This window comes from Panthera tigris, chromosome D2 (genome assembly GCF_018350195.1).
Source record: "Panthera tigris isolate Pti1 chromosome D2, P.tigris_Pti1_mat1.1, whole genome shotgun sequence".
Classification (NCBI taxonomy): domain Eukaryota; kingdom Metazoa; phylum Chordata; class Mammalia; order Carnivora; family Felidae; genus Panthera; species Panthera tigris.
The window spans coordinates 11,004,795-11,032,653 of NC_056670.1; the positions used below are offsets into that span (position 1 = coordinate 11,004,795).

Consider the following 27,859-nt stretch of genomic DNA (forward strand, 5'->3'; position numbering starts at 1 on the left):
AGGGCCAGGCTGTCACCGAGGGCTAAGAGTAAGAGAAGGGGGCAGGAGGAGACCGGCTTCACCGGAGGGGAGCATTCACCACCCTACACGTTAACAACTGGGTGAAGTACACTAATATGCACTTGCTGTAGACAACACCACTTCCCAAGCTTCAGACAAAGGCACAGCAGGGCTTCCGTGTCCCACACAGGTGGTCACCCCCTCCTTAGAGCATTACGGCCAATTTCATATGCACTGGCCTCTCTCTGCCTGACGGGCTACACACATTTTAATTCAAAATGAGGTCCTCAATCCCAGATTACCATATTCCAAATTGGTCTGCTGGCTTCAATCATATTTCCATATTTTATCTATAATTACCCGCTTTCTATATTATCTTCTAATTTTAGAAATGGTACTGCAGGGGGGTGTTGGTGGTTCAGTTGGTTGAGCATCTGACTCTTGATTTGGGCTGTGGTCATGATCTCATAGTTCATGGGTTTGAGCCTTGCATCAGGCTCTATGCTGGTGCTGTAGAGCCTGCTTGGGGTTCCCTTTCTCTCTCTCTCTCTCTCTCTCTCTCTCTGTCCTACTCTCTCTCTCTCTCCTCTCAAAATAAATAAACTTAAAAAAAAAAGAAAGCAATGGTACTCCATACAAATAGCATTCGTTCCTGTTTGGATGTCTGCTTGAAGACTGATACATAACAATATGTTGTTTGGTTTGTGTTTGGGTCTGAATCTCCATTCAAAAGAGTTTCTTTCTCCTTCTTCTGCACTCCAGGGGAGTGGATCTATGGGCCACTGTGACGTCTCAGGCAGACAGTTTGAGGCTTTGTCAGAGGAATCCCTGAAGCCTTCTGGATCATTCTGTTCCCAGCTCTGCATGGGGGAACATCTCTCTGCCCATTTCAGCTTCAGACGTAAGACCTATGGCTACCTTCCTGTTACCCATTCCTGGCACTAGACCTGAACAGTGCAGCTTTTGGGAAAGATGTTACTCATTCCTTTGCTACATCCTGCTTTTGGGCCCTTCCTGCCATATGGGGTTAGCAGAGCACCTCAATGATATGATGGAAGTAGAATTATGATGCTACTTTGGCCAACACAGTGACTCTCAAATCTGTGCAAATGCTGAAACACAAAGACATCATGATTCTTTTGGTGAAACAATCGTGTCTTAAACCAGCCTGGGTGGCTTAGTCGGTTACGCGTCTGACTCTTGATCTCAGTTCAGGTCATGATCTCATGGTTTGTGAGATCAAGATCCGCACAGGGCTCTGAGCTGACAGCATGGAGCCTGCTTGGGATTTTATCTCTCCTCTCTCTGCCCCAACCCTGCTCATGCACACACATGCATGCACTCTCTCTCTCAAAATAAATAAATACACATTAAAAAAATAAACTAGAAACATTACTTCTAGGAAAAATGTTTATGGTATGTATGCAATACAAAATCTCAAGCACACATGTAGACAAAAACGACGAGACGTAAGAACAACAAGGGAAAGCATGATCACTCATTTCTAAGTACTTCATCAATATTGCTGTTATTTGTTATATATCTTGTTTCAGAGCGTTAGCAGTCATATGGTAAAAAGACTGAAAGGCTTGAGAAAATTTGGGGGGGGGGGTGCGGGCATTAAGATGCTTCTATCCATTTTTGCATTTTATTCCCTGCAAATGGGAGTAAATGTTACTCTTCGTCAGTGTGTACAGATGCCCTAGTGTGGCTTATAGGATGTGCAGCACACTGAGCGTATGCTTTGAGAATCAATGGACTACAATGAGGAAAAGGAGGGAAGAAGATGTCTTTGTAAGGGTGTGCAGACCTCTGATCTTACGACTTTTCGCTTATCTCAAGTTTCATGATACACCACAATCACCGTCATCCTCCCAAACTTAACACTGACTCCTTGGGCCCTCTCTCTATGCCTTTGTTAACGGCGTCCTATATCGACAACATGCTGTCAAAGCAGAGAAATTCACTAACGGTTTTCGGCTCAAAACATCCGTGAGACGTGTGCTTTTAGCGCAGCATGTCCTGACAGAGCATCAGCTCACTCTCCAGGCTTGCTGACAGCCCAGAGGGGAGAAAAGTTCTCATCTTTTATGTGTGTGGCAAGAGCACGGTCACGCAAATAGCCTACTGTAGTTGGGGACAGACACTGCAGGCATGCAAAGCTTCAGTTACCCTTAGCTTTTAGTTCCTCTGTAATCGTGTCAAATGCATGCATTTAAAACCCTAAAAAAGACTAGGAGCATTGAGGGATGCTATTCAATTGTCCCAGTGGTCACCAACAAAGCAGGTGACAGGCACGAGTCACTCCTAGGGTTCAGGGGAACAGGTGTCCCTGCCAAGGAAACGCCACCCCCATAACTTACAGAGTTAGAGACTGATTTCCTTGGCCAGACTCACACTATGCTGCATCTCTGGCCATCTGGCAGCATACTTTCGGTGTTACATACTTTGCGTGTCTGTAAGCTGTTCATTTCCTTATTTAGTGGTAATTCAAATAACAAAGGCATGGATCTTTAAGTGTTTGGAGAGGTCCTCCCCTCCCTAACATGAGTGACACAGAAGACAAAAATTTAGAGGCATCCCCCCACATCTCCTATGTGAGAACCTGGAATCCATCCATGTGGTTCTTAAACAATGCGGCTAATTATTCTGATGTCCAAGTGTGTGTGTGTGTGTGTGTGTGTGTGTGTGTTTGCAGGTGGGTGGGTGAGTATGTTAAGCATGCCTTTTTATTCTGAGACTTTGATGTCTTGGGGTCTTGATCCTTGATCACTCCTCCCAAAGATAGTCATTTCCTACAGATAATAAACTACTTTCCTGCAAGCATGTCTTTCATAGATCGACCGACCAACCCAGAGTCCTATATTCCCCAAACGCTTCCTCTACCTGGGCCTCCATCCACTTGCCCTAATCGCCCCAGGGCTACGTACCCCAACTAGGGACACTCCTTACACCCCAGAGACCACTGCAATTATGCAAACTAGCCAACTCTGCTTTACCCGTCCAGTCCCACAAAAACCGTAACACAGGTTCCTGCCCACCTTTTCCCCTTGTTCCCTCTGCCACAAGACCAACAGTGCTTTGCCACATGTCCCCCCCATATGACACGCCTTCTGTTTCTAGGAAACTGTGAGTAAAAACCTCTTCCTTCATGAAAGTCATTTCTGGGTCTGTCTTACCATACCTACTCACATCCTAGGTTTCCTTAAAACTGGGTGTATGCATATGTGTTTAATCGGTAAATTATATTACAAAATCTATAAAATCTCAGTTATACATCCTCAAAAGATCTAAAAGAAAATCAGCAAATGAAGGTTCCATTCAGACATTTTCTAGAACAGTACAACGTATTATACTAATACCTTTGACATCTTTGACTTGGTGTCCGTAATAAGGAAAGACATATTGTTGATTTCATTCTGTACCACGAAGTTCTGCTCTTCTCTTTTGAAATTCTGAGAAGGTGCAAAGAAAATTTCAGTTAAAACCACACAGATAAGAAGCCCATGTAATCAAGAGGTTACACAGGACCCAGAAGTCTTTACAAAGAGAAGTAGTAATTCGATACAGATTTAATAAGAAAGGGAGCAAATATTTGTTACGTATATAATGAGAGTGCTTGGCATGGGGCAACAATTCTGGGAACTAGATACAAATATGTAATGTTTCAAAGGCGGGAACACTAAGATCCAGAATATTTTAAGCACCGAAGTCACACACCTACCAAGGGATAGAATCAGTACTCAAATCCCAATGTAGCTGGCGAAAGGCACAGACTGCTTCTTGGAAGAAACACGGGGCGTGCACAACTATGATGTAGCTTTCCATTCTGCCAGATATTTTATCTACTTTATCAAATACTATTGACGTTATTTTATTCATGTTCAATTCAGGAGTGTGAGAACACAGTCAAAGTCAACTGTTTGAGGAGTGGTAGTGAAGAAAGCAAACACAAAATGAAAGTAGAAATAATCAGAGGTTTAAAACAGAAATTAACAATCTAAGCACATGCCTTCTTCCTCTTTTTTTTTTTTTTAATGTTTATTTATTTTTGAGAGAGAGAGAAAGAGACAGACCACAAGCGGGGGTGGGACAGAGAAACAGGGAGACACAGAATCTGAAGCAGGCTCCAGGCTCTGAGCTATCAGCAGAGCCTGACACTGGGCTCGAACCCACGAACTGTGAGATCATGACCTGAGCTGAAGTCAGACGCTTAACCCACTGAGCCACCCAGATGCCCCAGCTTCTTCCTCTTTTGGATGAGCAAAACGCAAATAAAAAAATTTCCTAGTAAGCATCCAAAATGTTAACAATTGATGAGTAATAAAATATTTTGTGTGAAGGACAGTGAAAAGACCAAGCTTCGACTTTCCTTCAGCTCACGTTAACCTTCTAATCTTACTGTTCATAACAATACGGTTGCTCATGAGTTTCATCTTTAAATATTTGGGTAAGAATATATATGACACACACTAACAGATTTGTGTTTTAAATATACCCATGAGATTCAAAGGGTGCCTGGGTGGCTCAGCCAGTTAAGCGTCCGACTTCAGCCCAGGTCATGATCTCATGATTCGTGAGCTCAAGCCCGGCATCGGGCTCTGTGCTGACAGTTTGAAGCCTGGAGCTGCTTCGGATTCTGTGTCTCCCTTTCTCTCTGCCCCAACCCCGCTCATGCTCTGTCTCTCTGTCTCTCTGTCTCTCTGTCTCTCTCTCTCTCTCTCAAAAATAAATAAATATTTAAAAAAAATTTTTAATAAAAAAAAATCCCATGAGATTCAAAAGTACATATTCAGATTTTTTTCTTATTCTTGAAATTATCATTAGACATTCATCTAAAAATCTGATGATGATAAATACTCCTCCAAATACTTGTTCCAAAATTATGTCTTGCATATAAATTTAAAGAAGCCTTTTTTTGGTATTTTGGTGATTAATGAAGTTGAAGAGTCTCAGTTCTTCAAGGGAAAATATGCAGGTTTTAGTTTTCTTAATTTCAAATATTCCTTGGATTTCAAATATTCCTTGAAAAGCACCCTGAACCACCTAATGCACCCCTCAACATGAGTTACATAGGATGAGAAATCATTTGCTTTTTATCTAGGGGAACATAAAGACCTAAATGAATTTTAGGCACCACAGAAAATGAAAGTCAATGTGAAATACAAATGCATATATTAAAAAGGCCATTATTTCATATATTATTTCAGTGTGCTTACACTTTTTGATGTATGTTTTCACATACATTTTGATATCAAGTTTGACAGACTCCTCAGAGGCAGGCAACAAATATTATGCATTATTCTAGACATGAAGTGGGAAATTTTTATTTTTTTAAAAATATGACATTTCCAAAGTAACAGGATTTGGATAACAATCTGACGAAATACACAAGGAAGTTTTCTCAAATAATGGAACTGAGGTTGAGGATTTTCTTTCTTGGAGCCTCACATTTACAAAGTGCCACAGAATCATAACTGAGACAAAAATTCTAAGATTTTGAAATAATCTGGGACAATAATAAATGTTCACTTAACCCATTTTCTGCGAGTTATTCAAAATAATTACAGAATGGTCTCGAGTTCTTATTATTAAAACCTTTTTCAGACTTAAAAACATATAGCTCCACTTGCAGCATACAAAACAGTGAAAATATTCACTAAAGATGTACTTTATAATTTCTTTTCAACAGGATTCCGAGCAGGGACTGTATTGTATTCTAACGTGTACATGAAACTAAACTCCTGTAGAAACAAGAGTGTGTGCAACAAATGTAAAGAAGTAGTATCTTTAACAAGTAAACAAATGTATCTTGAGATTGAAAAACCCAAGGCCAACCCATTTCTCAAACTAGGCATCAGGCGTGCTCCTGGGGGCTCAGCAAAACACCTACAGGAGGGAAGCCTAGAGGAGAAAATGCCACATCCCTGTGTCCCCGTTACCCTCAGATTTAGAGGCAAACAGAAAAAAGCATTTATGGAGTGCAACTAAAAACCCCTCAGTGATTTTTTTTTTTTTTAATACAAATTACCAAACTCCAAATGAAGGTTTATAGTGCTTCAAACTACCACGGGGAACGTGTCCTGTCTCCACACCAGTTAAGGGATACCTAGGAGGCTAGCTTGAGAAACACTGTCACAGGTATTTACTAAAGGGACTGGAAAATTAGTTGAAAACTTGAAAGCCCTGGGGCGCCTGGGTGGCTCAGTCAGTTGAGCGTCCGACTTCACCTCAGGTCATGATCTCACGGTCTGTGAGTTCGAGCCCCGCGTCAGGCTCTGTGCGGACAGCTCAGAGCCTGGAGCCTGCTTCGGATTCTGTATCTCCCTCTCTCTCTCTGCCCCTCCCCAGCTTGTACTCTGTCTACCCCTCTCTCAAAAATAAACAAACATTAAAAAAAAAAGAAAACTTGAAAGCCCTTAAAATAAACCAAACCGGAAGCAATATTTTTCTACTTACGTGGGATTTTGACCAGTAGATAAACACTTCGGCCACCATGCGGAAAAGGTCCTCTGCTTCTGGGTTAGGTTCTTTTAGCCACTTTGCCCTGGATCACATATAAATAAAGTGGTGTCTCAGTTACTCCTTCCACTTGATTTTTTTTTTTAAACACCCACTCAGGGGCGCCTGAGGGGCTTAGCTGGTTACGTATCCGACCCTTGATTTTGGCTCAACTAATGATCTCATTACTTGAGCCACAGTGCTCCCCAACATTAGTCTCTGAGCTGGGATTCTCTTTCTCCCTCCCCTACTCATGCTGTTTTCTCTCTCTCGCTCTCACAATAAATAAACTTAAAAAAAAAAAAAAATCACCCGTTAAGTTAAATTTCAAACCAAGCAAACTAAGGGCAAGTGTGCTGTCCACAGAGGCCCTAGATGGCCACTGGAGTACATCTGTCTTACACTTAAAGCAATTTAAACACTGTAACTATCAAACTGCTAACTTTTACTTGCAGAAGGCAGACTACTAATGAGATCTCCCTTGGTCAATTCGAGATGCTTGGGGAAAATCACCTTGTCTATACACATCTGGTTAGGTCACAATCACGCACCAGCTCATCCCCAAGCGAATGAAGCCATTCATCAGGACACATGAACCCAGCAAGGTCATGACTGAATCGGAGAAATGAATCCCTTGGGAACAGTGTACCTGTTATAGTCCACAAATCTAATCAAGAGCGGGTAGAAGGCATAGAGGTCTCTGGCCAGAGTGGTGAACTCATCAAGAATGAGAAGCTCTGCCTCGGACATATCCCCCCTGGCCTCAGCTTTCAGATGGTCCTCCTCCGACACCACCATCGCTGCTTTTTTCTTGAGTTTCTCCATTAATGGCAAGAAATGAGTTTTCAGGAGCTGAGGTTTCACTTTATTTATAATGGGCTGTGAAAATACTGTTTGAAGACAGACATTAATATTCTGTTCTGCATCAACAGGCATTAAAAAGAAGACAGATTATAATTACAACTGTAGCATGATTTTGCCCCGCCCGCCTCCCCTCCCCCAGCACAAGGCTTCTTTCAGGATTCAGCCCATGCCTCAGGCGTTTTTCTAGTCCCAAACCTAATTACACAGTTGCTGTTCAAAAATGATTACTGAATTGAATTTGATGTGCTTTCTTTTCTTTTTTTTTTTAATTGGCAGCTAATTTGGAATGGGGGAAAAAATGTTCATTCACTTTGGAAATCAATTATTTTCACAAAAAGAAGAAAAAATCCCCAAATGGAAAACATTCTTCTGGCTCTTTCTTTACAAGGAGTAGGCACCACTGAATAATCACGAGCCTACATACAGCCATCCCGCGTTGGCTTTCCCAGCCTTGTCCCAGTGGGAGACTCAGGCTGCACAGGTCATTTATTTATTTCTGAATTTTTTAAACACCCATCTTGTCCATCCTTGAAGCTGGTCCACATTGTCCGAGGTGGGAGGTGCAAAGACAGACAAACGTAGATTCTTGACTCTGTGTTTTGGTTATCCTCTCCCCACTCCTGTTAAGATGAATCGCTAAAAGGGGGTTGTTTCAAAATCCAGTTTTTTTTTTCGTCTCTGTCTACAGAACCATCAGTTTTTCCTGCTGCACTTCCTGATCAGTCTTACAGAGACCGTCCAATCAGGAAAATGTTTACTTATTTAAAAGTTGTATCAGACTGTTAAAAACTGAGAACAAACTGAGGGTTGATGGGGGGGTAGGAGGGAGGGGAGGGTGGGTGATGGGTATTGAGGAGGGCACCTTTTGGGATGAGCACTGGGTGTTGTATGGAAACCAATGTGACAATAAATTTCATATATTGAAAAAAAAAATAAAAAAAGAATAAAAGTTGTATCAATATGACAAGTCACCTGATGTCTGATCAAATCGACATTTTTTTTTATTATTTAAAGAACAGCGTGACAGAAACAATATTTTTAAAGATTTTTTGAGCACAGAAGAAAATATTAATGAGGCCCAAGATAGGAAAATTCTAGTAGTTCTGTATTTCTTTCCATTTTAAAAAGTTCTTTTACTTAGGAAATCTCTACACCTAACGTGGGGCTCAAACTCATGACCTGCGAGGATCAAGGGCCGAATGCTTTACTGACCAAGCCGGTCAGGTGTCCCTAGTCTTCTGTTATTTCAAAGACTTTTGCAAATGAAACAAATTCACGTGGTGCATTCCTCTCCAATTCTTACCTGCTAACCTCTTCATCCAGGCTCCCTCATCAATTCCCAGGTTATTATATATGATTTTCAATATATTCCCCAAGAGCGTGTTCATGTGCTCGGAGTTCAGGGCGGTACAGCACATTTCAGCCCTTTCTGGATTATTTTCAGGTCCGTGCTCCCACCAACGAGACATGTAGCTGCAAAGCATGGGCAGTATGACTTCCATGACGTGTGGCATCTGCGTGTAGCGAATGCCGGACTCCGCTAATTCCACAATTTCTTCCATGAGTTTCTCCAAAGACGGTATATTTGGGCACACATCTTCCACGTTAGTTGGCAAATTCAGAGCTAGAGAAACACACGTAAGAGTGAACCGCGTTCAGTGAAAGGACGGACTTACCATGACGGCCACACTTCCACCGTGTATGGCAGCCACAAGCAGCCATCTCGCTCTGGGCTTCAGAGCTGGGCAAGACCCGGCGGGCCTTCCACCGGCTCCCTCTCTTTACTGGTGGCAGCTATATCCAAAGTTCTCTCCTTTCCCCAAGTTCCTATCTCACCACCACGCCTCACTCCTTTAAGATCAGAAAATGACCATTTCTTGTACTTCAGAGCAAACCAGAACATCAAAGGTCTCTGCCTACAGGCCTTCTGTGTGGTCCATCCTTCTGCGACCATCACCTATTTTCAGAGCAAGGAGCTCTGAGGTCCCTGTTCAGGCTCGGCCTGTGTTCTCAATGCCCCACTACAGAGGCCATGCTTAGGCCCTATGTTGAGCCACTTATATATGCTCTGTACACAGCATAATATATATGCATTATATATATAACATACAACATATAGTTATACTCTGTACCACCTCCTCCCCAGCAGCCTGCTGCGATGCTTCGAATCTCCCCTGGATTGTTTAACTTTCCATAAATTGCTTTCTATAAGGTTAACTTTCCATAAAGTGCTTCCCACCACTTAACTGATCGCCCTTTTTCACAAACCCTTACGTGGCTAACTGTTACAGTGGCATTTCCCATCACTGACCAGATTCCCTTTTCCTTAATCTCAATGTATTCAGTCTTTCCGGACTCCCTCCTGAACTTTGTCAGGCTCCTTTTACTGGCTATTTTCTCCTTGATGAACTTTTTTTTTTAAATTTTTTTTTTAAACGTTTATTTATTTTTGAGAGAGAGACAGAGCGTGAGCGGGGGAGGGTCAGAGAGAGGGAGACACAGAATCCAGAGCTCCAGGCTCTGAGGGGTCAGCACAGAGCCCGACGTGGGGCTCGAACTCACGGACCGCGAGATCGTGACCTGGGCTGAAGTTGGACGCCTAACCTTCTGAGCCACCCACGCGCCCCAACCTTGATGAACTTTTTAAAAAAAATTTTTTAAAGTGTTTATTTTTGAGAGAGTGAGAGAGAGAGAGAGAGAGAAAGAGAGAGAGAGAGAGAGAGACTGACCACGAGTGGGGGAAGGGCAGAGAGAGAGGGAGACACAAAATCCAAAGCAGGCTCGACTCAGAGCTGTTAGCAGGGAGCCTGATGCAGGGCTTGAACTCACCAACCATGAGATCATAACCTGAGCCAAAGTCAGACACTTAACTGACTGAGCCATCCAGGGGCCCTTCAAGATTCCTCTTGAACCAACTCAGTTAAGCCGTTCTGGTATCCTCAATGAACACTGCATTTTTGTGCCCTCAGTGTTCTTTATTCGGAATTCTATCACATGTATCTACGGGTCTCTCCCGTACTGCAACTAAAACCCCCCTGAAAGAAAGAATCCAAGTCTAATACTTTCTTATGTCAAATCTCCCCCATTTCCCTCAATGTATGTTGCAAACAATTACTTGTGCGATGGCTAAAACCTGAATGAAAGGGGATCTTTCAATCCAATTCCTTTACTTTGTTATGCAAATGATGTGTTACAGAAACAAAAGCAGGTAAATTATCTGCTCTGTGTGTTTCCTTTTCTGCAATAAATAACAAATCTGCTTCATTCTGGATTCACAGCAAAAGGATTAATCAGTCAAAAATCCTAACTAAGACAACTTAGTAAGACAGGTTTACACAGAAGCCTAGTAGCTCAAATTCAACCATGTTTTACTATTTACAAATATATTGTGGCAATTATGCAGAGAAATATTGCTAACTCACATTCAACATATTTTGCCTTAGCTTCCTCTGTTATAGGAAATCAGAATTATAAAATGGGCAAATTAAATAATGACGATTCAAGGTTTTAAAAGATTCCTTACTTGATAAAAGGCGTTATAAAACAAGTATACCAGCAGATCCCCTCAAAACAGGAGTTACACAGAGAAATGATCTCATTAACAGAGAGGGATGCACTTGTGGACAACAAATAGTTCTTGCCTAAGTTTTGAGAACTCTTTAGGCTACTGGAAAGCAAATGAAATGCAGTATACGATATCAGACTTAGAAGAAATCAAACAAAAGAGTAATATGAGAGGACACCTACATAATGTTTAAGCCTACTAAATAATTCTAACAGGTTCTCACAGACCAATCCTTGAAATCATCAGCAATGGTCCTAAAAGCTTTTCAACTGGTGTAAGGGTTAAATTGTAGTGTAGGGCTAATGCTTAGCTTGAAAAATAACAGCTTTGTGTTGACACTGAAGGTTAAGAGATAACAGCCTTGCTTTGCTCTGGTAAACTATGCCTCATACCCTTGTAAATTAGGCTTCACCAATTAAGGAAACAAAAGTTCAAAGAAAAGAGCATCAGAGGCAGGGTCAAGGAGATCCACTGGTTGCAACTTAGAGGCAGAAAGTCTAACGTAAACACCTCATTAGGCAACTGTTTCTAACTCATCTGGAACCTGTTTCTTTGTTCTGTTCCCAGGTGATGATAAAACGATGTGATCAGTTATAAAAACTCTGTACCCCGGCTGTTCGGGGCCGCACTCTTATCAAGAGTGTTGGTCCCGATAGGTCGGCCTTGCCTCTCATTGTAATAAACTTTGTTGTGACTGTCACTGGTGCCCGTAGCATTCTGTTTCAGGAGTCGTGTGGATGCAACACTGGGACAGTGGGAAAAATGAGCCTACCAACCCAGAAAAATAGATTTTCCCGAGTGAAAGACGATGCGGGGCATGACTACTTATAGATACCTAGTATGCATACAGACGTACATAAAAATCTTAAGAATACACATGCTAAGGTCAGATTTAAATTTGAGTCACTGATTAATTGTGTTTCAGATTTACAAGTTTTTTAAATGATAAAAATTGGACTAAACTGTGAGAAAAAAATCACTTGGAATTAATCTGTCCCAAGAAGACAGACACATCTGGTGAACCCAAACGAAACAAAACAAAAACCAATCTGAAGGGTACAAATCCATAAATATAATGAATAACACCCTCTGCTCGCTGTACCTAGGAGAGAGAACTGAATCAGAAATCAGACCGACCTATTTATTTCCATTTCTGCCAATTATTTTGTCTTAGGAGGGCTAATTTGAAGAAATTAAACGACTTTTCTTGCAGAGACACTATGGGGATAGTATACGACATTCCAGAGAATTCCAAATCATAACATTTAAAAACAAATAGCATTGGAGATAATAAATTGAAATGGTCCATGAAAAAAATCACTGTAGGAAAATACAGTAGATGTCATTACGTGTCAAGGTCATATCTCAAATACTGAACATGCTTCTTCTGCATTACCTGCTCTTTCTCGCGATGACTTGGTATTGTAGATAGAGTAGATGTTATGTTTGTCGAGATGAGTTTCCAAAAATGCGACAGGAAAGGCACCAGCAAAAGCAGCAAGACATTCTCCTAATGCAGAGCGTTGCCTGCAAGTGCAAAATGTTTGTTTTTTAGGTCTTCCAAGTGAATGAAGAAGTTACACTAAAGGCAACAAGTTTAAAACTAACGTTAGAGGGGCGCCTGGGTGGCTCAGTCAGTTAAGCTGACAGCTCAGAGCATGGAATCTGCTTCGGATTCTGTGCCTCCCTCTCTCTCTGCCCCTCCCCTGCTCATGCTCTGGCTCTCTGTGTCTCAAAAATAAAAAAAAAAAAAAAAAAACTTAAAAAAAATTAAAAACAAAAAAACTAACATTAGAGGGATAATAATCACGCAAATAATAAAAGTAACCCCAAAATCCAATTTCTACATTGCAAAACATCATCTGCTTTCAATAGCAAAGTCTCCACCATTTAAAAACAGCCAAATCATCCGTTAGTTTAAAAAGAAGTTAAGGGGTGCGTGGGTGGCTCAGTCAGGGGAGCATCTGACTTTGGCTCAGGTCATGATCTCACAGTTCGTGGGTTTGAGCCCTGCATCAGGCTTGCTGCAGTCAGCTCAGAGCTCACTCCAAATCCTCTGAACCCGCTCTCTCTGCCCCTCCCCTGCTTGTGGTCTCTGTCTCTCTCTAAAATAAATAAAACATTGGGGCATCTGGGTGGCTCAGTCAGTTAAGTGTCTGACTTCAGCTCAGATCACGATCTCACGGTTTGTGAGTTCCACCCCTGCATCGGGCTCTGTGCTGACCGCTCAGAGCCTGGAGCCTGCTTCTGATTCTGTGTCTCTCTCTCTCTCTGCCCCTCCCCTGCTTGTGCTCTGTCTCTCTCTCAAAAATAAATACATCCATATTTTTGAGACATTTAAAAAAATACATAAAACATTAAAAAATAAGTTAAAACATTATAGACCAAAATAACAAGAAAAACCCTGTCAAATCCCCCCCAATGAGTCTGGACATTTCTTTTGCTTTGCTTCCTTTTTTTACATCTTCTTTTTTTAAACATAATGACCTACTGAGGAAGAATTCTTACTAGGTGAATAAACATTAAAAAAAAATAAAGTAGTGATACCAACACACTAATACAATTTTCTGAAAATTTACTAAGTAATTTCAAGGTAGCTATGAAATATTAAGACATAATATATACCAAAAACTATTAATAACACTTAAAATTGATTCATCGTTTTTAAGGGAAGGAAGAGGTTGAAGGAATCATTCTGGGATCAATTGATTCAGGGCAGTTCATGACTCATGGCTCCCCCTGCCAGTGACATAAATTCTCACTTTCCTGGGGCCCTTGGGTGGCTCAGTCCATTGAGCGGCTGACTTCAGCTCGGTCATGATCTTGCGGTCCGTGAGAGCCCCGCGTCGGGCTCTGTGCTGACAGCTCAGAGCCTGGAGCCTGTTTCAGATTCTGTGTCTCCCTCTCTCTGACCCTCCCCCATTCATGCTCTGTCTCTCTCTCTCTGTCTCAAAAATAAATAAACGTTAAAAAAAAATTAAAAAAAAAATTCTCTCTTTCCCTTAGCTACCTACATAATCCAAGGATTCGCTGGCACATGTTTATTAAATGTAGGACAATATGAGTTATTTCAGCATATTATGACCTCCTGAAATTACATAAATATTTTACTTTAAAAGTCCATAAAATCTATCTAATTAAGAAAAGATCATACAATTCTCTTTGGTAGCTTTAAATTCCTAATGGAAAAATATATGACTACATAAAATTAACAACGCCGAATAGTTTAATATTTTAATTAAAAATGACTAGACATTTAGTCAGCTAGGAGAAAATATCTCTTCATAGAATGACACTGAATAACTGAATAACACAGAGTTTAATTCAAACACTGAAAAACATTTTATTACTAAAAATAATTTAGGATAGCAAGAAATCACAAAGGGAACAGGCTTTGATTCAGACAGACCTGAGTCCCAAACTTATTCCTGATACTTGTATCACTTTAGGAAAATTACTCTCTTTCTGTTTTGCTTTCCTTACCTAAAAACTGGGATGCAGAATTGCAAAATTTCTGACACATAATAGGAGTTCAATAAAAGTTTGAAAATAATGAGAATATACTTAAAGAATTTAATAGCCTAAAATGTTTCATATATGACCCCAAAGTAATGAATTCTCTTACATCTGACTGGACAAGTCCTTTTATTTTATTAATAATACATGTGAACTATTTAATAATTTACTTTAAAATTTTGATTCAATTAGTAATTCTCAGACCAACTGTGATTATTCGTATTTTGGAAATAGCAGGTTTTTTATATGATGCTTATTAAGATACCTACATTTTTCTCAGTACAGTGACACTCTTTCATTTTTTCCAAGATACCTTTTACTCATCTTCCAATTTTCATTACAAATTTTTTTTGATATTTATTTATTTTTAAGAGAGACAGACAGAGTGTGAGAGGGGGAGGTGCAGAGAGAGGGAGACACAGAATCCGAACCAGGCTCCAGGCTCCAAGCTGTCAGCACAGAGTCCAACACAGGGCTCGAACTCACAGACCGCGGGATCATGACCTGAGCCGAAGTTGGACGCTCAACTGACTGAGCCACCAGGCACCCCCCCCCCCCAATTTTCATTTTTATACTCTCCCCAAATGACTTTATAACTGCAAGAAAAATTTAAAAAAAAAATGTATCTTTTTTAGATCCTAACAAAAGAATCCCAAAGTTTATCAAGGAAAAACCAGAGGTAAAAAGAATAACAATGAGAGCACTGCTGAGGTTATGAGAGAGTTTGGATTACCAGATACTACAATGTATCATAAATGTATCATATGTTATGATACAATGTATCATAACAATTCAGGCTACATGGTACTGATCTAATAATTTAAAAAGTCAAATAAGGGGCGCCTGGGTGGCGCAGTCGGTTAAGCGTCCGACTTCAACCAGGTCACGATCTCGCGGTCCGTGAGTTCGAGCCCCGCGTCAGGCTCTGGGCTGATGGCTCAGAGCCTGGAGCCTGTTTCCGATTCTGTGTCTCCCTCTCTCTCTGCCCCTCCCCCATTCATGCTCTGTCTCTCTCTGTCCCAAAAATAAAAAAAATAAAAAAATAAAAAAAAAAAAAAATAAAAAAAAAAGTCAAATAACAGAACAAAATAGAGATTCTAGAAATATAACCTATTTAATCTATTACCACAGTACAGAATGAAGGTCTTATTTTAAATCAGTAGATAAAAGAAATATTTAATAAATCTTTCCTTTGGGAGGAGGTTGGGGGATGGGTGAACTAGGTAAAGGAGATCAAGAGGAATAAACTTCTAGATATAGATCACAGAGATGAAAAGTGCAGCATAAGGAATACAGTCAATAATATTGTAATAATGTTGTGCTGCGACAGATGGTAACTACCCTCAGAGTGCTCAGCATGGTGTAATATAGGGAACTGTCCAGTCACTAAGCTGTGCACCTGAAACTAATATAACATTGTATGTCAACGACATTTCACTTAAAGATAAATACTTTCCACATGGAGGATGGTTTTAAAATTTTAATTTGAATTCTACATAACACCTAAAGAGAAACATGAAATTCAGATTCATTTCCAGTAAATTCCCCTCTTACTCCAGAGATGATCATTCCGGACATTCACTACTTTCCTCGAACTTCTTACATTTCTTTTCTCAATCATCACTTGGCTGAGGCATATTTCATTGAGAAAAATGGAAGCCAGGAGACACACACCTACTTATAGCTGACTTACCTACTACCTGCTTTCTGTTGAATGGAGGAAAGTTCTGCGTTTCAAAACATTCTAAAACATACATTTCTGAACACCCCATGTCATTCTCTTTAATGTGTGCTTACTGACCCATGATAAGCTGCCAATATTACATTCTTCACTTTACTTGTTTTGTTTTTTGTTCCTCATTAGGTCTAAGGTCTTTGAGAGTAGGGATCTATCTTGCTTATTACGGTTGTTATCACAGAACCTGGTGCTTACTAAATTTTTATTGAATGAGTAAAGGATTAAAAAGCTAAATGTAAACAACAAAAAGAATGAAAAACCTAAAAGGATAAGTTTTTTTTTTTTTTAATGTTTATTTATTTTGAGAGGGAGAGAGAGAGAAAGTGCAAGCAGGAGAGGGACAGACAGGGAGACAGAGAATCCGAAGCAGGCTCCAGGCTCTGAGCTGCCAGCACAGAGCCTGATCCGGGGCTCGAACTCACTAACTGCGAGATCATGACCTGAGCTGAAGTCGGAGGCTCAACCGACTGAGCCACTCAAGTGCCCCAGAGATAAATATTTTAACTTCTAGCTGTTATGAGTGTGGTATCACTTTTCTAAAAATATTAAACTAAGAAGAATAAACACACTTGAAATAATTGACAGGTTATATAAAAAAAAATTCCCAGGTCATAAGATATTATCTTTACATAGTTTCATATAGAAGCACTATAAAGTTATAAAAATGCTATAAGTCACAAAGATGGGAAAAGAACAGGCAAGAGGTTAATATTTGCTATAAATAAAATGGTTTTAATAGATAAAATTCATTACTAATCAGTAAAATAACGCATTAATAGAAAAATGGACAAGAGATATGAAAGGCAATTCATAAAATAAAGAAAAATGGCAGAGTAAACACAAAACAATGGCTGAGAAGTGGGAGTTACAGAAGTGCATTGGAAATTAACATTGGAGGGACGCCTGGGTGGCTCAGTCGGTTAAGTGTCCGACTTCACCTCAGGTCACGATCTTGGCAGTTGATGAGTTCCAGCCCCGCATCAGGCTCTGTGCTGATGGCTCGGAGCCTGGGGCCTGCTTCCGATTCTGTGTTTCCCTCTCTCTCTCTGCCCCTTCCCCGCTCATGCTCTGTCTCTCTCTGTCTCAAAAATAAATAAACAGTAAAAAAAAATTTTTTTTTTGAAATTAACATTGGATCCCATTTTTAACTATTGTATTTTTAAATAGTAAAAAGAATAATAATCAGAAATGAGGAAAATGTGAGGAAACAAGGCTTTTCTTGTAAACTTGACAGTGTCAAGTGAATCAATTTTCCGGAAAAACAGTGAGATGTTATCATGATCCTTTAATATATGCCTATTCTTTAATCTGTAACTAAAATAAACTGAACTATAACTAAACTGAGACAATAACTAAACTATAACTAAAACAAATAAAATTAAATATATATAGATTTTATATATATTTAAATACATATACATAAATAAATAGAAAACTATGAACGGAGATTAACATCACTTATGGAAATGAAAAAAACATTCATTTTTCAAAAATGAGGTAACAATAAATTATAAAACTCCCTCAGTATAAAATATTTGAAGCCCTAAAAAATCATATGAAAAGAGATTAACTGAAAATATAGGTAGGGGCGCCTGGGTGGCTCAGTCGGTTAAGCGTCCGGCTGTTGACTTTGGCTCAGGTTAAGATCTCATGGTCTGCGATTCGAGCTCCCCATCAGTCTCTGCGCTGGCAGCACATAGCCTGCTTGGATTCTCCCTTCCTCTCCCTCTACCCCTCCCCTGCTTGTGTGCTCTGTTTCTTTCTCTCTCTCAAAATAAAAAAATAAATAAATAAAGTTAATAAAATATGTTTTAAAGAAAATACAGGTAGGGCGCCTGGGTGGCGCAGTAGGTTATGCGTCCGACTTCTGCTCAGGTCACGATCTCACGGTTCGTGGGTTCGAGCCCCGCGTCGGGCTCTGGGCTGATGGCTCAGAGCCTGGAGCCTGCTTCCGATTCTGTGTCTCCCTCTCTCTCTGCCCCTCCCCCGTTCATGCTCTGTCTCTCTCTGTCTCAAAGATAAATAAACGTTAAAAAAAAAAAAAATTAAAAAAAAGAAAATACAGGTAAAAAATATTCAGAGTGAACTCAGTTGTCCTTTTATACGGATTAATTGTTCTAGCTCTATGTAGTTGCCACCCTATTTTAATTATTGATGCTTTATTTTTATTATTTTTAAAAACATATTTATCGAGAGAGAGAGAGAGAGAGAGAGAGAGAGAGACAGCATGAGCAGGGGAGGAGCAGAGAGAGAGGGAGAGACAGAATCCCACGCAGGCTCTGCACTGTCAGCTCAATCTCAGGAGTGGTGACATCATAACCCAGAGTCAGACCCTTAACTGACGAAGCCAACAGGCACCCCTACTTATTGATGCTTTGTAAGTTTTAACAGTTGGTAGGCCAGATGAGTGAGTACTCTTGCATTACCTTTTCCTCTCTCAAAATTTTATTGGCTAGTCTTGTGAGTCATTCTTTCAAATGAACTTTCAAATGAATTTCCCAAATTTCAATAAAAAACAAATTTCTTAAAAAACTTTAAGAAAACAAATTTTTTAAATGTTTATTTTTGAGAGAGAAAGAGACAGAATGCGAGTAGAGGAGGGGTAGCGAGAGGGAGACACAGAATCCGAAGCAGGCTCCAGGCTCCAAGCTGTCAGCACACAGCCCGATGCAGGGCTTTAACTCATGAACCATGAGATCGTGACCTGAGCGGAAGTCAGATGCTTAACTGACTGAGCCATCCAGGCACCCCAAAACCCAAATTTCTACTTGAAATTGTATCATAGTAGATTAACTGGGGGAGAATTTACAACTTTTCAGTATTATTCCACTAGAATATCCTTTCACTGATTTATTTCATCAGTCTTCTCGCCAAATGTCATTTTCTTTAGTCTAGCCTTTAAAAAAAACTGCCGTCTTTTTCTTCTCTTTTTCACAGAAGTCTTTTTACTGAAGTTGCGAGTGACCTCTTATTTTAAAATTCAGTGGGACACCTGAACTTGACCTGTCCACATCATCTGAAGATCTCTTCATCTTGAATGTGAAAACATGAAAAATAAAGCTGGTTTTAGTAACTGCCTATATTCATGCTTAATTTGCTTTTCAGATACATATGAGGAATTCTTCTAGCAGATTCCTTCATAAACTGGACTCATAAATGCTCTGTTTAATCTTTACATTGAATATGGTCTTTACCATTAGTGCTTTACGTTTTTTTTTTTTTTTTACATAACTTGATCGACTTTTATTGTATCAATTCAAATTTAGCTTAAAGATTGTTCAATTACTCCCAAAGAATTCAGTATGTCGATCTCGTTGTTTAGTGTATAACTAAGGAAAAAATGATAAAGCAAAGACTTGAAATAAATGGTTGTAACACTTGAAACACAAGTTAGTTTTAACACAAGTTAGTTTTAACACTTGAAACACAAAGTTAGTTTTAAAATCTTACCTTTCCACATAAATACTTTTGCTGGTTCCCAAAGCATATAAGCTAGTCAGAATTCTATAACATGACACCTGTACATCTTCCACTAAATAAAAATAAAAACAGAACAAAAACACTTGTTATTTATACACTGTCTTAAGAAATTTTAGAATAAAACCAAAATTCCATATTGAGGGCATACTTATGTTTTAGCATTTTTTAAAAAAATAAAAATTAGGGGGGTGCCTGGTTGGCTCAGTCGGTTAAATGTCCGACTTCAGCTCAGGTCATGATCTCGCAGTTCGTGAGTTTGAGCCCCACGTCGGGCTCTGTGCTGACAGCTTGGAGCCTGGGGCCTGCTTCAGAGTCTGTGTCTCCCTCTGTCTCTGCCCTACCCCTGCTCATGCTCTGTGTCTCTCTCTCTCAAAAATAAATAGACATTAAAAAAAATTGTTTTTAAAGCAAAATTAGAACAAATAGATATGTAAAATGAAATAAAAAAATATTTCTCAAACAAAATTCATTTCTTTAAGGAGCTGAAAGCATTCTATGGAATGGACTATAATTATTCAGAACATTTTCAGGAACATTTTAAAAATAATTTTTCTGCAGATGGAAGAAAAAAAGATTTCTTCAAGAATAAAATTAAGCACAAGAATATTTGGGAAGGTCAGGCAGATTGTGTCTCCTGTTTTGAAGGTATGTAAAGACTGTGTCTTTTATTTCAACACCTAAGTGAACAATAATGAGAGTGCTGGAGGAGGTCGTGAATTACTTGTTTTTGACCTGACATTCAAGGCATCGGGAAGCCAATCTTATAGAGAAGCCAGAAACTAAAATAAAACCTTATAGGTGATCTATGATCCGACAAGGCATGTTTAAAAGGCAAGAAAGAAAATCTAAGAACCTTGGCTTTCTAATCCCAACTCTTCTAGTATTTCCTGGAGAATGTACCATGACATGAATGGAGAAATCATCCTTGTCCTCCGGACCTGGTTCCGTGTCCACACTGCACTGCAGTGCTCCTACAATGGCTCAAGGACATGTGCTGCGAGTAGCGGCTGTGTTATCCACTGAGTAACACAGTGGTTTTCACACACAGCCGTACTTCACTGGGAGACCTACAAGGTGGAGAGTCTGAGTAGGCATGTCTTTAAGACCCACTTAACAAGGGCTTACATCTCTCACGCTCAACATCAGTAGGAGGGTCGGAAATTGGGACAGGTCGCGTATCATTGTGTTTTGCATTGCTACTAGCATTCTGTGGATATTTTTAATAATTATGGAAATCTATGCAAAAATAGCCGATTAAATCCATAAAAACAGACCAATACCTACAAATAGAAAGCGTGTGAGCCACTGTAGTAGGCCAATTGTTTAGCCACGGACTTTGTCAGAATTACAGCTTGTAGAACAATGTGCACTGACTCAGACGTAATCGGAAAACAATGTGGCACATCCCGTGGTCAAACAGCATTAGAAAAATTCCATGGAAGGAGGGAACAGAGAAGCAGCAAAATTTGGAACCTGCACTCGAACAAGGTGGAAATGACTGCCCACCACCACTACCTTCTGGTCCCTTCTGTGAATGCATGTGATTCAGTGATCTACCTCTCTAAGAATGGTTTCTGTAACTCAAATGTCAACCGAGTGTTCTGGGGGCAAAAAAAAAAAAGAGTGCATTTCAATGGATAAGCAGCGCTTGATGGGGCTTTTACAATTTCTCATTGTACCATTAGATAGTGAAAGTCTAAGTAATAGGTTTACATACATATTAGATCTTCTCCGAACTGATGCTGGCCAATATGCTCAAATAATGATGACAGCATTGGCAACAGAGCCACCGTGGTATAATTGATAATCTGAGTAACACCTTTGGGTTGGTTTCGGGTGTGGGTGAACTGGCCCTGCTTGAGATTCTCCATCGTCTTCTCCAGATCTTCTGCCGCATTGTCCAGAAACGTTCTGAGCGCACTTTTAACACTCTCCAGGCCAGTCTTCATGACGGTCCTAGCAATGAGAGAAGGGAGAACAGACACCTTGCAAAAGGACCAAGTGGAATTAGAAATAACACATGCTTCTACTTTGGGTACTCATCCGTGACTTTCACTCAGCCGATTACTTCAATTCACCCTCAATAAACGTTTTCAACGTACTCGAATTTACAGTAATATATTGCCCTGCGAATGCATAACCTTTCCCAAATGTCTTCACCGTCAACTTAATGAGGGCCCAGATCAAGAGGCAGCGCTCATGCTCTGTATTTTCTAGCAATTTTGAGTATTTGTTTCATAATGAGCAAAACACAGGTTTTGAGCCAGCCAATCCCCAAATCCAACACAACCGAAACGGTTTCTGAGGCAACGGCTGTGAAAGAAACGTTGAATCCCTGCTACGCCAAGTCATTAAATGATGTAAATGTTTTAGGAGTGAAGTGTAGCCATCAGCTAAATGAGCCTCTAAAGGCTGAACTTTGTACAGAAGTGACCCCCTAATGCCACTATTTCTAGTAGGAAATGAAGGGATCTAATAGCATCTACTTTTTTCATTTATTATACAAAACACCTCAAGTAAAATTTTAAAGGCAAAAATAAAGAACCCGAGAGTATCATGGGATATTCTCTGTAGGAGACATGGAGGAATTTTTATTTAGATCTATCCTGGATAATAAGTGAAATAAATGTATGACTTAAAGGCTGAATCACTCCTGCGAGATACACGGATTTGGTATTGAGGCAAACGATTGGGTTTCCGGTCCTGTGGCTGGGAGGGCAGAGTAGAAAGTACACGGACTTGGGAACTGGCCTACTTCCACACTTACTATGCAATCTTAAGCTTCACTTCGCTCATCTGTAAAATAAGAATAAAGCTCATGTCCTTATAAAGCTAAATGTTATCATAAGTGTGGAACACAAGTTACCACACCTAGAAGCTACTGAGACCTCTGAAGTTGCAGCTTACCATCATCTTTACTTGACATGATACATTCCCGTTTCGACCTTCAGTTACATACCTAGCTGCTACAGACATTGCTTGAAATTTAAATAACGATATATATATATATGATCACAAAAATAACAGAATGCCATTTATTAGTAATTTACAAAATACGTTTTCACCCACAAGCGTTTATTACAATTCCAAACACTGAAATCAAGAGACAAGGTATGTCTTAGTATTCTTTTAAGTGTAGCACTGTTACGCTCACTTAGACAAAAACGTATCCATTTACCTTGCATCCAAAGTCTGACCCAAAATATGAAGACAGTTGACAATTGATGTGGCATCATTTCCTAAAGAGCAAACAAAATGCTATATAAATTGCCCGGAGGATTTCTCAGCGACCTTTTCTGGTAATATTTGTGTACCAAAAATTAGTCAACAGAACAACCCGACAGTAACTCAATTAACAAGATTTTTTGATAATCAAGTTTAAAATCATGCGGTTTTTCTGCTCGAAAGTGGTTATGCAAATGTAAGTAGAAAAGCAATAAAGCATGTTTCATCAAATAGCTGACATACTCGAGAAGCATTCAAAGCACTGTGCCAGGCTGAAGTGTTTTAACTGAACTCTTCAAATACAGTCACCTCCCCATATTGGCTCATCTTCCTCCTAAGTCATAATGTGTATCAACTTTTTAAAATCAGCTCATATCCTTTCTGAAACGAGATGGGCTAAAAGTCCCATAAATAAATTGAATTCCTTTGCAATTACCCAAGCGTCTCTGCTTTCTTATTCCATTCAACTGCATTAGGATGAATTATTTTGCCCAAGTGTTTTTGGCCTTCGGTGAAAATGAGCCACCAAACTATCACATAAATAAGCATCAGAAGCTGAAGAAGTTAAATCCTACCCTTCTCAGATATTTGAAATGGGGATGGCTTTTCTTGAAAGATGACATTCACCCATTTTAACTGTGTATTTTACCAGAAAGTACGGAAATATGAATTATGAATTACTGTACCTATTTTACTTTGTGATGAAGATACATAATAGCAAAGAAATAAAAGGATGAATCCAAAGTTACAAAGTAATTTGGCCACTCACAATACAGCTTGCCATTATCGCTTCCTCATTTTATAGTTCCCTATTTATAATACATACAGTCATTTCCCGGGTCCTGAGGTCTGAATGTACATTTTTACTAACATTTGAGTATGTTGCATTCTTTAGGCAAAAAAAAAAAAAAAAAAAAAATCCTAATATATATGAAAATTAACAACTGCCTTAGAATCTGGATAAGACAGTTTAGTGATATGATATACATAAGAAAAAAGAAAACTAAGGTGTTCATTGCTAGAGTCTGAGTTCTTTGATAAAATGTTCCATTCATCTCGTGCTTTGATTCTCAGAATTTCTGGTAATAATGAAGACAAAATCAGCAGAAAGGCAGAATTTGTTATGTCCCTGTCTATTGATTAGTAGGGCTTTCCCTGCAGCCCATGGAAGTATTACTCATTTAATTATTCATTCACTCAATAAATACATGTCAAATACCAGGCATTCTGAAACTTCCAGTTATAAGTGAAACAGAGTTCTCATGGTACTTGCATTTTAATGGAGGACACAGTTAATAAAATATTAAGAAAAAAATCAATATGAACCTAATACCAGGCTACAGTAAAATCTATATATTTATATATATTAATTATATAACTATATATATAGTTACACACACACACACACACACACACACATACATATATCAGAGAATAGGGATAAGAGCAACTGGATAGGGTAATAAGGTGAGTGGTCACAAGGCTCTAAGAAGGTGGCATTTGAGCAGAGATTTGAATGAACAAATCATGCCTGTATCTGGGAGAAGGGCCCAGGCAGAGGGAACAGCATGTGCAAAGGCTCTGAGGCAGAAAATGAAGCTGGTGTTCCACGTAAGGCAGTGAAGGTGGCTGATGTGTGATCAAGATTCAGGGGAAAGAAGGGGGGTATGAGGTAGAGAGGAGGGGACCGGCCAGGTTTTGCAATTAGAGCAAGAGGTCCGATTTTTTTTTTTTTTTCAGGTGCAATAGAAAATATCCTTAGGTTTTGAACAGGAAGGGTTCTGGTTTCTATTTTAAAAGGACTAATTCACACTGTGCGAAACTCTGGAAGGGCAAGAGTGCAAGCCAGTTAGGAAGCTGCTACAGTCAATGACACTGAATTTGCATTAGGATACCAGCAGTGAAGAAGTTAAGAATTCATTTTCAGCCTTCGCTTATGGACTGAACGTGAAATGAGACGGATAGGAATCAGGGATAACTCCAAAATTGGGTGAGCACTTGTATGAGCAGTTGGGTGAACGGTGGTAAGATTTACTGAGGTAGAGAGAGCACAAGACAGGAGCAGAATGAGGGAGCTAGGGGCAGTGCGATCTGCTTCAGGCAGGTTCAGCGTGATGGGCCTATTAATGTCAGGTAGAGATGCAGAATAGGCTGCCGGTGCACAAATCTGGAGGGCAGAGAACACAGCTGGGTTGGAGCTACACATCTGGGCCCCATAAGCATACAGGTACTTTGAAAAATCATGGGCCTGAATGCAATTGGCCAGCATGTGCATAAATACAGAAGAAAAAAAAGGTCTCAGGGCCTCCAATGTTTGGAAGTGTGAAAGATAAGGAGGAGACGGCCCAGAAAATGAGAAAGAGAAGGCCCAGGAGAGAGAGGGGACACAAGGCAACGTGTGAGACTCTAATGGAAGTTATTAGTTAGCCCCCAGTCAGAGAGGCTGGCCCCTCACTCTTCGTCCTAAAACTCAGTTCTTTTTCCCTTTCCCTTCCAGCCTGCTGTCTCCTCCTATAGAGGACCAGTGTTTGTACTTCGAGCCTTTTCCAAAGGAGTGGCTGGGGTATTGCAAACCTCCATTCATTATGAACTCGTGAGGCGGGATTTCTGTTCCTGGTGTAGGCCAGCCCCGAGAATAGTGTCCGGCAAACAGCAGGTATTCAGTGAAATCTTGTGGGCTGTGAAGAATAGGAAATAGTACCAGTGGCCAGACAAGTTCTGGGGGTCAGAGGAAAATGCATAGGGCGTATGGGAGATTTCTGTGATTGTAGAGTAACCCACCATAAGCTCTGGGAATACTCCATATTAGACGCAGTATAACTTTGAATGGAAACATCTCCGTGTAAAAAAAAAAAATGGTGGGGGGAGGCCCCTAAGGAATGTAGAAAAAGTACAAATTGAGTCTTCAACATCTTGTTGGGCAGACCACGCAAAAGCATCAATTCTACCAGCAGGGGTAGAGGCCTAGCTTATGATTAGTTTTGAAGAGGTAAAGCATGTAGCAAGAGCTTTAAATAAGGTAAGAACCCCGTGCACCCCGCCCTTCTGAAGGCTCTCTGGATCGCCATCACCAGAAATGTCAATCACACTATCGGTAAGAACAGGAAAGGCTAGTGACAGTGGAGTAAGATGATAAAATTCTAAAGCGATGATTGTATTTTCATGTATTTAACTATATGTAATTCCTTCACTACTCGGACTAGAATAAAAACCAAAAGTTTGATATTTTCCAGCTTATGCTCTTTCAAGGTCCAAACTGCTTCCCTTGTCTTCAAACATAGCTGACCAACACTTAAGGAAACACCCGTGAGTTAGTTGCCTACTTGTCTCTGAGGCTGTGTGTTCCCATCAGTGCGTAAGCATGAAAGGTACGTAACTAAAATCATAACCTATACCTGAATCTGACAGCAAGAGACAGCAAGCGTTTGGTTTTTACAATGATTGTACCAACTCATAAAACACGACAACTCTCTAAATAAAAACAACAAAGTTAAAAGAGGTTAGAGTCAAAATATTCTTTTTGTATCTTAATCTCAATTTGTTTTGTGGTTTTTAATATAAGGTTCCTGTAAGTCAGGAGTTTTCAATGTTATTCAAAATCTGACGTGTGGTGTCCTGCTTCTGTTTTGTAATCTGATGTTTCGAGTCACTGGGAAAGCAGTGACACACTTTCTAATTTTTATTCTTCATCCTCACTTGTCTCCCGTGGCTCTTGACACAATACCTCATTGTGTTCGCTTCTTTGAAGAAACGATTAATCTTGGCAGAATCCTCATTAATAATGTGAAATAAAACTATGCTAGAGGCACAAATTTCTCTCAAAATGATGAGGGGATAAAAAGAGACTGAAAAGGGCCAATGACTTCATTACTTCCGAAGTCTGTGACACTGAACAGAATAAAACTATTGAAACTTTAACCTAGTGAGAAGTTTTAGTTAAACTGAAAATGTATTTTAGATAATTACATATTCTATTTATTTACCCCGAAGTAAGTACATTCTCTCAAAGTGGTATGTTCAAAGAAAAGAAATAGCTGTTATCGCTCTAATACTATTTTCTGATACTATTTTCATGATAGGTCTCTAATTCTGTCGTTTCTCACCTATTTCTTCACAAGAAATGCGTTATTTTTTACATAGCACATAAAACAAGTTAAATCCAGGAAACTCTTGCCTTTGCTATGTATACTGTCATGAAACAACAGAACTGTTACTCTAGGGAAAGACCTTAACAATATTTTAGTGATTTCAACAATACTCAGCAAAAGCAGCACATTGCGCATAACTGAACTATTAAATTCCCAGCATAATGACATGTCCAACTTTCAGATATGCACTATCCTCAGAGACCCTGAGTGCTTTAAGTAATTTTCCTTTCATTATGTGTCCCATTAAACACAAGCACGATCTGAACCTTCTTAGGGATAATACGTACCTGTACTAGTTTTCTAATATCTCCTGATAACAAGAGAGCAGTCCTCATTTTAAACACTTGAATGGGTTTTGGGGGTGGGGAGATAACAGATGGGTCAACGTAAATTTAACACATTAATTTGTTAATCAGGGAGAGATACCAACTGATAGAATCTACTGTATCACTTTACTACTGAAACTCTGCAAACATAACATTAAGATTTACACAGCAGTTTAAATCAGGCATCTCTTGGGGCGCCTGGGGGGCTCAGTCGGTTGGGCGTCCGACTTCAGCTCAGGTCATGATCTCGCACTCCGTGAGTTCCAGCCCCGCGTCGGGCTCTGTGCTGACAGCTTGGAGCCTGCTCCGGACTCTGTGTCTCCCTCTCTCTCTGACCCTCCCCCATTCATGCTCTGTCTCTCTCTGTCTCAAAAAATAAACGTTAAAAAAAAAAACAACTTTTAAATCAGGCATCTCTTCCTGGGGGGAGAAAACCCAACATTTTAACAAGAACTACTACTGCTTCTTTTAAATATGTGACAATACTTACCCTACT

The 27,859-nt window shown here is 39.9% G+C and overlaps 1 protein-coding gene across 1 annotated transcript in view; it reads right to left on the reverse strand.

The window, feature by feature from the left end:
* The window catches only part of RYR2 (ryanodine receptor 2), a 753,483-nt gene that overhangs the window by 123,921 nt on the left and 601,703 nt on the right, over positions 1-27,859 (reverse strand). Inside the window, exons 64-71 of the mRNA XM_042960054.1 lie at positions 22,843-22,903; positions 21,382-21,620; positions 19,635-19,716; positions 12,327-12,457; positions 8,669-8,989; positions 7,151-7,391; positions 6,460-6,547; positions 3,363-3,455 (exon numbers count right to left, since the gene is read on the reverse strand). Of these exons, the coding sequence (XP_042815988.1) occupies positions 3,363-3,455; positions 6,460-6,547; positions 7,151-7,391; positions 8,669-8,989; positions 12,327-12,457; positions 19,635-19,716; positions 21,382-21,620; positions 22,843-22,903 (1,256 nt within the window). The remainder of the gene's footprint in view (positions 1-3,362; positions 3,456-6,459; positions 6,548-7,150; positions 7,392-8,668; positions 8,990-12,326; positions 12,458-19,634; positions 19,717-21,381; positions 21,621-22,842; positions 22,904-27,859) is intronic.